Source organism: Hemibagrus wyckioides, linkage group LG01 (assembly GCF_019097595.1).
Source record: "Hemibagrus wyckioides isolate EC202008001 linkage group LG01, SWU_Hwy_1.0, whole genome shotgun sequence".
Taxonomy (NCBI): domain Eukaryota; kingdom Metazoa; phylum Chordata; class Actinopteri; order Siluriformes; family Bagridae; genus Hemibagrus; species Hemibagrus wyckioides.
Genome location: NC_080710.1, coordinates 33,628,280 through 33,638,279, shown reverse-complemented (window position 1 = coordinate 33,638,279; position 10,000 = coordinate 33,628,280). Strand labels below are relative to the sequence as shown.

Here is a 10,000-nt window from a genome sequence, read left to right as displayed (position 1 = left end):
TGAAGCTCTATGAACTTTCTATGAAGTGCTGTATACTCTGTGAACTTTCTATAAAGCTCTGTATGCTCTATGAACTTTCTATGAAGCTCTGTGAACTTTCTATAAAGCTCTGTATGCTCTATGAACTTTCTATGAAGCTCTGTGAACTTTCTATAAAGCTCTGTATGTTCTATGAACTTTCTATGAAGCTCTGTGAACTTTCTATAAAGCTCTGTATGTTCTATGAACTTTCTATAAAGCTCTGTATGTTCTATGAACTTTCTATAAAGCTCTGTATGTTCTATGAACTTTCTATAAAGCTCTGTATGCTCTTCCAATAGAGTTTAACACTTTATAATGACATTTTAATAAAAACAAGAACTATCAAAATTTATATCAAAATATGTCTGATTTTCTTAATGATATTTATTTTCTGAAGTAAACCTTTTTTAATAGTTTTGGGTGTAAATGATTTAGAAACACTCCTGGTTTCATCACCGGTCACTGACTCACATCACATGACTTTATTCACATGCTCCTCAGTCATGAGAGAGAGACACAGCAGCTCGGTCTTTCAGCTTGTGGTTTTTATCAGTACTGTAATTAAACAGTCATGGCAGGTCACGGTAAACTGATAGCAGTGCTGGGGGATGAGGATACCTGCACTGGGTTCCTGCTGGGAGGAGTGGGAGAACTGAACACACACCTCAAACCCAATTTCCTGGTGGTGGAGAAGGACACCAGGCTCACAGAGATAGAGGAGATGTTTAAGAGTTTTCTGGCTCGCAGTGACATCAGAATCATCTTCATCAACCAGTTCATCGCAGAGATGATCCGACACGTGATCGACGCCCATGTGCAGTCCATCCCCGCCGTGCTGGAGATCCCTTCTAAAGAACATCCTTACGACGCCTCCAGAGACTCGGTCCTGCGCAGGGCTAAGGGCATGTTCTCCACAGAGAATTTCTAATAAACAGCGGTGGACTGGTCAGGATTCAGAGGGGCTATCTATCGTAAAATACACACACTGAAACAGGATATACTGCATAGTTAAAGCTGGACTGTGCAATGAATATGTAGGAAATAAATGTAAGAGAAAAGTGTTATAAATATAAATATAAATGTGGATGTTCAGATGCAGATTTCGTTACATTTACTACATCAAAAAATGTTTATTGCACTAAAAATAATGTATATCTCTTGTGAGATTTTAATAAAGGTTTCAATCATCAACGTTTAACTTTTTGGGTCATTAAAAGATTTTGCACAAAAAAAAAACAAAAACAAAAATCATTTAAGTGAGCGCATACCTCGACACACACATCACGTGACTCGTTTTCGTCAGCCTGCTGCTTTAAGATGACGTGTCACGTTCTCATTGGCCTTACGGAGGCGTGACGTCACCCGGAGCGGACGTTAGAGGAAGAGACGGCAGCGGCGTTGAAGGGGCCATATTTCACCCCTCATAACAGACCGTTATTTAAAAATAATACAGTTAATACGAAACATTTTATATTTTCACGTGGTCGTCCTTTAAAGTCTAGATTCTTTATGCTATAAACGAAAATACCGTGCGAGTTAGTTTAATCGGTGGAAAGATGTCGGCTCAGGCTCAAATGAGAGCTCTGCTTGATCAGTTGATGGGAACGGCGAGGGACGGTGAGTAACCCGCTAGCATTAGCATTAGCATTCAGAAAGGCTGGATAAAAGGAGGCGAAACCCGCTCTTTATGGTTCCATGTTTATTGTCTTTATATACATTTCACTGTTAAACCACGGAGACATTAACATGAAACGACTTTCCTCTCGAAATGCGGCCATTTAATGGTCACATCCCGAACACTGTATAGATTCGCGCTACAAGTTGTTTATGTAGCTTGCTAATGCTAAACTAATCGCCCAGAGTTAGGCCTACTGCGCGGATACGTTACCATATAATTGTGCAAAAAAATATAACGTTATATGGTTAACATTTACCATAAATATATTTATAACATTGTGGTTTATAGACTCCAATCAGTAAAGGGTCGGTTTAGATATTGGTGTTTGTTAACATTACAGCTGAATAGATAGAATAAACACTGCTGTAATCTCGTTTCATCTATACTGAAATATCGCGAGATCTCCGTTTCTTTACCTCAGGTATGTGTGTGATGTTTCTACATTTTTCTTATTTATTTTTTTTATATTTAATAAAAGTGGTACGGATTAGCACAGTTTGTATGTTAGGAGTACGTAAAAGTGTTAGCTTTACAAAAGCAAAAAAAGTGTTCATGATTCTGTCATAAAAACGTACTCACATTCGTCTATGCTAAGCTAACTGAACAATGGGTTCGTCAGAGCTGAATGATTTAAATGATTGATTAATAAATGATTTAAAACACATTCGGATTCTTTTACACGTTTTAAAACCTTAAATTGTATGGGTTTTTTTTTAAAAGAAAGAATGTGGAATAATAAAGTAAAATGTAGCAGAAAAAGATTTGAGATATATATATATATATTTTTTTTTTTTTTTAAATAAGTCACTTAACACAACATACCAGATTCTAGTATTTTATTACATTTTTGCCTTGTATATTTTTAAGTTAATGTCCCTCTTTGAAAGTGAAAGTTTATAATGATGAAGACATGCTGCACTGAGAAGAGTCAACACTCTAGATGTGAACAGAAATCAGGAGAATGATTCAGTGATTCATTTACAGTAATAATAAGTTATATATAAATGTACTATATTGGCAAACGTTTTGGGACACCCCTCAGGTGTTCAGGTGTTGTTTTTCAGGGGTTGGACTCGGCCCCTTAGTTCCAGTGAAAGGAACTCTTAATGCTTCAGCTTCATACCAAGACATTTTGGACAATTTCATGCTCTTTGTGGGAACAGTTTGGGGATGACCCCTTCCTGTTCCAACATGACTGTACACCAGTGACCAAAGCAAGGTCCATAAAGACATGGATGAGTGAGTTTGGTGTGGAGGAACTTGACTGGCCTGCACAGAGTCCTGACCTCAACCCCATAGAACACCTTTGGGATGAATTAGAGTGGAGACTGAGAGACAGACCAAATCTGGGACGTCTGCCTTTCCATGCACATGAATGTAATATGGAGTTGTCCCGCCCTTTGCAGCTATAACAGCTTCAACTCTTCTGGGAAGGCTTTCCACAAGGTTTAGGAGTGTGTTTATGGGAATTTTTGACCATTCCTCTAGAAGGACATTTGTGAGGTCAGGCACTGATGTTGGATGAGAAGGTCTGGCTCACAGTCTCTGTCTTTATGGATCTTGTTTTGTGCCCTGGTGTGCACGTTCTTTCCCCCATCGCCGTATCTATAGCCATTCTCCAGTTGTAGCATTTTAAACTTTATTCGTTTAAATTTTATGACCGTTAAATGGCATTTCGGAGGAAATCGTACTTTAGGAAGTGATGATGATGATGATGATGATTTGTGCGGCCTCAGCCGTGATCAGTGGTCAATGGGAGAGAGTTAAATTGTCAAGTGTGAGTCAAGTTGAGGGCCTCCACTGCCACAGAGAGTGAGTGTGTGTGTTTGTATCTCTGTGTGTGTGTGTGCTGAGCTGAATTCATGTTTTCCTGCAGACTGAACAATTGTGGCCCCTTTATTCTATTCATTAAGGTTCAGTGTATCTTTGCCAGCCTACATCAATCTGCACGGGAGTTGCAGAAAAGCCTCATGTTCATCGAGCCGTGAGTCACACATGATTTCTAACGCTGTTATGATCCAATTATAATCACACAGCAATAGTAGTCAATGATATTTGCTTATTCCACAACTCTTAATTCTGTCAGCCACAGTAAAGAGATATGAACACAAAAAAAAGGTGGGCGGCTTTATAACCTGCGCCAGCTGCCGAGCGTTTGCGCTACATAACACGCTGACTGACCAGGACTACATTAAATAAAAAAACAAGGCGATCCTGCGCCGACGCTCTGCACTTTGACTCTTGTGTATATGATTCCCAACTTCCTCATTGCAGGTTTGGTCAAGAAAAGCTTTTTAATCTTTAATAAGGCCAACCCAAGGGCTGGAGCTCCAGGCGGGTACAGTATGGGAGAGAGAGAGAGAGAGAGAGAGAGAGAGAGAAAGCTCGCAGTGTGTATAAAACTAACATTCATGCTCTTATTTTCATGTTTTGTGTATTTTATTTTATTTTTTTTTCTCTCACTGTTATTCACTGAAGGAGTGGACGCTGATAATCATCTGCAATGCTGTAGGATATTTAACACGCACAACATGTTTATCCTGAACATTCTTTCACCACTGCAATCATAGAGAACTTCAGCATAAAACGTTTACCTTATTGTTTACAAAGATTAAAAATATTAGTTGGTATTCCAGACTTTTAGATCGGTAATTGCTTTCGAATGTGTTCAGATGGTTTTAATGGTTGCTATGGAAACCTGTCGGCCAGCTCCGGCCCAGCTCCTAGTGGACGGCACTTTAGCGCGTGTATGTCTTTCTAAAGTGTCCATGGTACAATGTTGTGCGTGTTAAATATCGCTTTCCATTCTGAGCCCAGAGGGCATGCTGGACATCCACTGCCTCAGTTAAACACACCACTCAGCCAGTGTGTGTTTGTGTGTGTGTGTAGCTCAGATTCATGACCAGGCTGTCCTCACTCCTGCATTCTAAATAAATATATATTTTTAAAACAATACCTCATCAAGGGCTCCCTGTGAGGAGGTTCATTCTGAAACTTTTAATAATCTGTAAAATTCCCATCATCCCTTCTGCAGTGAGGCCCTGCCCCTATACCCCCCCCTTCCAGGTTTAGGAGTGTGTGTGTGTGTGTGTGAGAGGCGTGTTCAAGTGTGCATGTGTGTTCGCTCACTGCGTGTGCGTGTTTACTGTTTCAGGGGACGAGTCTCGACAGCGGGTGAAGTTCACAGACGAGCGAGTGTGTAAGTCTCACCTGCTGAACTGCTGTCCACATGACATCCTGTCCGGCACTGTGAGTACATGCTTAGAAGTATTGGCACCCCGATACTGTGTAGTGACTTTACTGGAGAGAATAACACTGAGCTCTCTGTCTGTCTCTCTCCTCTTCTCTCTCTCTCTCTCCCTGCCCCCCCGCCCCTCTCTCTCCCTGTCTCTGCCTCCCTCTCTCTCTCTCTCTCTCTGTCTGTGCTTCTCTCTCTTTCTCTGTCTCCCTCTCTCTCTCTATCTCTCTAGCGTATGGACCTGGGTGAGTGCTCTAAGATCCATGACCTAGCTCTGAGGGCCGACTATGAGATCGCATCTAAGGAGAGAGACCTGTTCTTTGAGCTGGACGTGAGTGCTCTACCCTGTCTGTGTGTATAATTGAGGTCAGATGTGTAGTGACCGCACTGTGATGTCTCTTCACTCTGTCTTCAGGCTGTGGATCATCTGGAGTCCTTCATTGCCGACTGCGACCACAGAACAGAGCTGGCAAAGAAACGTCTCGCTGAAACTCAGGAGGAGATCAGTGCTGAGGTTGCTGCCAAGGTACTACATTATAAATACACAGGTTCTGTCCCATCACTTTCTTGACACATTTGTGGTGTTCATGCTTGTTGTGTAATCGCCCGTCACGTTCTTCGTGTGTGTGTGATAGGCGGAGAAAGTGCATGAGCTGAACGAGGAGATTGGGAAACTGCTGGCAAAGGCAGAGCAGCTTGGTGCTGAGGGAAATGTGGATGAAGCTCAGAAGGTTCTACAAGAAGTGGAGAAAGTGCGCACTAAGAAGAAGGATGCTGAGGTCAGTGCATTAACACACACACACACACACACACACACACAGACAGGATATTTATAGATTAATTGTGTGTTCATGTGCTTTCAGGAGGAATACAGGAACTCCATGCCTGCCTCCAGTTTCCAACAGCAGAAGCTCCGTGTGTGTGAGGTATGCTCCGCCTATCTGGGTCTCCATGACAATGACCGTCGCCTTGCTGACCATTTTGGTGGGAAACTACACCTGGGCTTCATCCAGATCAGAGAAAAGCTGGAGCAGCTGAAGGTGTGTGGAGTCAAGCGAACTGTACACAACCTGGAAGATGTTATTGAGCTTTGATTGACGTGTGTGTGTGTGTGTGTGTGTGTGTGTGTGTGTGTGTAGAAAACGGTCCTGGATAAGCAGGAGCGGCGAAACCAGGAGAGACTGAAGAGGAGAGAGGAGAGAGAGCGTGAAGAGAGGATGAGGAGGCGGTGAGGAACACTAACACCACTTTACTGTGTGTGTGTGAGTGAGAGTGAGGATGAGGCTGAAATGACCACTAGTGTGATTAATACTCAACAGAATTTTTTTCTCTCTGTATGTTTGAAGGACCAGATCACGCAGTCGGGAGCGCAGGAGGTCAGAAACAAACACACTGATAACTGATTTTTTTTTTTTACACATTCTTATGAGTTCTGTTGATCTTATTTGATCTTATTTGCATGTAGGTCTCGTTCTCGTGAGCGAGAGCGTGAGAGAGAGAGAGAAAGGAGACGGAGGAGATCTCGCTCATCCTCCAGGGAGAGACGCAGGTCCAGATCTCGGTCCAGAGACAGAGAGAGACGCAGGAGACACCGGTCACGCTCCAGGTCTCACTCACACTCTCGCAGAGAACACTCACACAGGTATGTTAGTGCTCTCACAGAGAACACACACACACTCATAGAGAACACAAACTCTGAGAGAACACTCACACAGGTACCAGGAACCACACACTGTCCTGCAGAGAACTCGCACAAACAGGTAGCTGCTGCATTGTAGAGACAACCTGGATACACTAATGACTGTGTATTTGCTTGTTTTGTTTATTTGTTTGTTTATTTATTTATCTATTTTCAGGTCTTCACGCGACCGCCTCAATGGGAGGGCGGAGTCTCGTCGCTCCGGGGACAGAGAATCCGGGGAGCTCTGAGGGCTGCCCCCCACCCCCTCTGGCACAGTTACTACGGGAACTACACTGTCACCTGCCAATATTTGTCCCTCCCCCACCCTGACCCCTCCCTCAGCTTTTACATTTTGTTTTAATTGACCGATACACAGATGATGAGGGCAGTGTTGGGTCACTGCTCTTTAATCCCCACAGCACTGCCTTACACCATGTCTCCCAGTGCATCATGGTCTTTGTAGTGTTTACACTCTGTGCTTGTGTGTGTGTGTGTGGTCAGCTGCAGCGTGATGACCTAAACACAAGGTGCAGATACCCCACAGTCCTGCAGGAGCAGAAGGTTAGAGCTCAGTGTGATTACTTCATGATGGTGTAGAATTCTCCTCCTTATTCCTCTCTCTCTCTTCTTTTATAAACCTGCTCTGGTTCTCCTCGTTCCTCTATAACGCATTATTAAATGATTTTATCAACACCAGTCGTGTGTGTGTGCTCAAGTGTTTCTGAAGAAACCCTGTGTCTTTAATACTGTTTACAACTCTACAATACCCAGTGTGGTCACTCATACTGCAGATTTGTCTTTCTTTCTGTCTGTTTTCTTTCTTTCTTTTTCTTTCTTTTTCTTTCTTTCCTTCTGTCTTTCCTTAATAAAGAGTCTTCGAGCTGTTCTGTGTAATTCCTGACCCAGCCCCTGACCTCCCCTGCTGTACACCAGCCATTTCATCATGTTTGATCTGTAACGTTACACTTCATGTGGATCCTGCAGGAGTTCTGTCACGGTTTATTATATTACATTTCTGGGTAAAATGGGGTAGGGTAAAGTTATTTCTTTGCATTGAGGCATAATGGGCTTTGGACCATATTTAAATTTCATTATATATTTTTACTTCTCTACATTTTTTAGATGTCTGAGATGTTGAGTATTGAAATCAAGCTTTTCAAAGCGGGTTAATTATAATTATATTTTAATCAGTGATATAGAGGGATCTGATCATTTGGTAAGTGCTGCGATGAAATTAAACAAATATTCTCAAGTGTTTTGACATATTTATACAATGTGTAACAAAACAGTTTGAAAAATGATTGAGATTTTTAAATACAACATTTATTTTATTATTTTTAATATCATTTAAGAAAGATGAACCTTTTTTCGGTGATTCGAAAGAGTCGATTCGTCGTCACCCAAGAAAGCCGTGCACGAGGCTACGTCTGGTCGTGCGTGATGACGCGCTTACGTCATTTCTTGGCGACGTAACGTTACGTAACTCTGAGGTTTCTGTTATGGCCGCCGGACGTCATGTAACCAAAACAAGCTGCAAGATGATAGTGTTTTACGGCGGAGATTTAATATATAAATTTCTGTAGTTTTGGATTAAACATGGAGGCATTTATCAATATTTCTCTTCCATAATGGGTTTGATAATTATATAACCACAGGCAGAGAAAAGAGAGAGAATTTACTTGAGCAGGAACAGAGCTAGTTAGCATTAGCGTTAGCTTTAGCGTTATTCGGCTGAGGCTCCCAGCGGCGGCTCGGCTGTGTCCCCGGGGCAGGAGGCGCTGCACTCGCGGAGAGAGCTGTCTTTACAACCGGTACGTGTCGTTTCGGACATCAGCCTACATACAGAATGTGTTTAATAGTTGTATATAAATATATATAAACTGTGAAGATTATTCAGCGTTAATGGAGCTGTTTCACCAGATGAATAATTCTACATATAATCGTGTAGCTCATCATTTTATACGAATTCCCCACACTGTTTAATAACCACACATACACGTTATTTATTTCATCTTTTCCTAGTTGAAATATAATGTAAGGATTAATAAAAGTTGTTTTGGGGAATTTGTGACGATGACGTGCGCAATTCTCTTTCTTCAACCGTACTAGCTAGCTGCTTAGCTAAGGTAGCAACATGTTAACAGCCAGCTCTAAAACACAACGTGCTGTTTATCTGGTGTATCCTGTGTGTGTGTGTGTGTGTGTGTGTGTGTGTGTGTGTGTTAGCTGAAGAGACGGGGAACAGGATTGGGAAGCAGCAGGGGGAAGCGGCGGCCGGTGCCGAGCCCGTGGAGAAGATGGCAGGCAGCCCGGAGAAGAGCTGCTCCTCAGCTCAGGAGCTCAAAGAGCATGGCAACCGCCTGTTCCTCTGCAGGAAGTACCAGGAGGCCGTCACCTGCTACAGCAAAGCCATCGTGAGTGTGTGGGTGTAGATGTGTGTGTGGATGTAGGAGTGCAGTCAGACATTAGGATAGATGCATGTGAACCAGAATGTGATCCTGCTCCAGGTAAGGTAGTTATCTCTGTGATTATTTAGGTATGGTAGTTATCCCTGTGATTAGTCAGGTGTGGTAGTTATCCATGTGATTAGGCAGGTGTGGTAGTTATCCCTGTGATTAGGCAGGTGTGGTAGTTATCCCTGTGATTAGGCAGGTGTGGTAGTTATCCCTGTGATTAGGCAGGTGTGGTAGTTATCCCTGTGATTAGGCAGGTGTGGTAGTTATCCCTGTGATTAGGCAGGTGTGGTAGTTATCCCTGTGATTAGGCAGGTGTGGTAGTTATCCCTGTGATTAGGCAGGTGTGGTAGTTATCCCTGTGATTAGGCAGGTGTGGTAGTTATCCCTGTGATTATTTAGGTATGGTAGTTATCCCTGTGATTAGTCAGGTGTGGTAGTTATCCCTGTGATTAGGCAGGTGTGGTAGTTATCCCTGTGATTAGGCAGGTGTGGTAGTTATCCCTGTGATTAGGCAGGTGTGGTAGTTATCCCTGTGATTAGTCTGGTACGGTAGTTATTTCTGTGATTACTCGGGTATGGTAGTTATCTCTAGTCGGGTACGGTAGTCATTTCTGTGATTAGTCGAGTATGGTAACTAATCAGATGTGGTAGTTATTTCTGTAATTAGTCAGGTACGGTAGTTATCTCTGTGATTAGTCGGATATGGAAGTTATCTCTAATTAGGCCATGGTAGTCATCACCGTGATCGGTTACAGGAGTCGCCTCTCCAGTTTCCCACTAGATGGCACTGTAGGTCTTAGTTTCCTGCAGAAGTTTGCTCTTCTGTTTAAGAAGACAGTAGGTAATCAGTAATCAGGTAAATGAGGTAGTAGGTAGATCAGTAGGTAAACCTGACAGATGTTGTATGATTGTTCTTGTGCAGAACC

At 42.7% G+C, this 10,000-nt stretch overlaps 3 protein-coding genes across 5 annotated transcripts in view; all 3 read left to right on the top strand.

Moving 5' to 3' along the window:
* The first annotated feature begins 525 nt into the window (after positions 1-525).
* Positions 526-1,215, top strand: LOC131357384 (V-type proton ATPase subunit F-like). Its single transcript, XM_058396351.1, has one exon. The coding sequence runs from the start codon at positions 593-595 to the stop codon at positions 947-949; it is 357 nt and encodes a 118-aa protein (XP_058252334.1). The 5' UTR covers positions 526-592; the 3' UTR covers positions 950-1,215.
* A 164-nt stretch (positions 1,216-1,379) lies between these two features.
* Positions 1,380-7,314, top strand: luc7l (LUC7-like (S. cerevisiae)). Of its 3 annotated transcripts, XM_058387928.1 has the most exons (11): positions 1,570-1,638; positions 3,613-3,683; positions 4,854-4,948; positions 5,170-5,268; positions 5,353-5,463; positions 5,573-5,716; positions 5,801-5,977; positions 6,077-6,165; positions 6,284-6,313; positions 6,403-6,579; positions 6,794-7,314. In XM_058387928.1, exons 4-11 carry the CDS (start codon positions 5,173-5,175, stop codon positions 6,864-6,866), a joined length of 897 nt encoding a protein of 298 aa, XP_058243911.1. In that variant the 5' UTR covers positions 1,570-1,638; positions 3,613-3,683; positions 4,854-4,948; positions 5,170-5,172; the 3' UTR covers positions 6,867-7,314. The 3 variants fall into 3 exon arrangements, with proteins under 3 accessions (XP_058243905.1, XP_058243896.1, XP_058243911.1); XM_058387922.1 differs by lacking the exon at positions 3,613-3,683 and having other exon boundaries at positions 1,380-1,638; positions 6,290-6,313; XM_058387913.1 differs by lacking the exon at positions 3,613-3,683 and having other exon boundaries at positions 1,381-1,638.
* Positions 7,315-7,967: 653 nt separating this feature from the next.
* stub1 (STIP1 homology and U-Box containing protein 1) overlaps positions 7,968-10,000 on the top strand; it is a 7,115-nt gene continuing 5,082 nt past the window's right edge. The window contains exons 1-3 of the mRNA XM_058387940.1: positions 7,968-8,429; positions 8,845-9,032; positions 9,997-10,000. The exon at positions 9,997-10,000 is cut by the window's right edge and continues 195 nt beyond it. Coding sequence (XP_058243923.1) covers positions 8,916-9,032; positions 9,997-10,000 — 121 coding nt within the window. The 5' untranslated portion in view covers positions 7,968-8,429; positions 8,845-8,915. The remainder of the gene's footprint in view (positions 8,430-8,844; positions 9,033-9,996) is intronic.

Bases quoted from the DNA above. Each gene is read 5' to 3' on its own strand.
- LOC131357384 (XM_058396351.1), top strand. From the start codon at position 593: ATGGCAGGTCACGGTAAACTGATAGCAGTGCTGGGGGATGAGGATACC.
- luc7l (XM_058387913.1), top strand. From the start codon at position 1,578: ATGTCGGCTCAGGCTCAAATGAGAGCTCTGCTTGATCAGTTGATGGGA. The intron at 5,464-5,572 runs GTACTACATTAT...TGTGTGTGATAG, and splicing joins GTGCTGAGGTTGCTGCCAAG to GCGGAGAAAGTGCATGAGCT. The intron at 6,166-6,283 runs GTGAGGAACACT...GTATGTTTGAAG, and splicing joins GAAGAGAGGATGAGGAGGCG to GACCAGATCACGCAGTCGGG.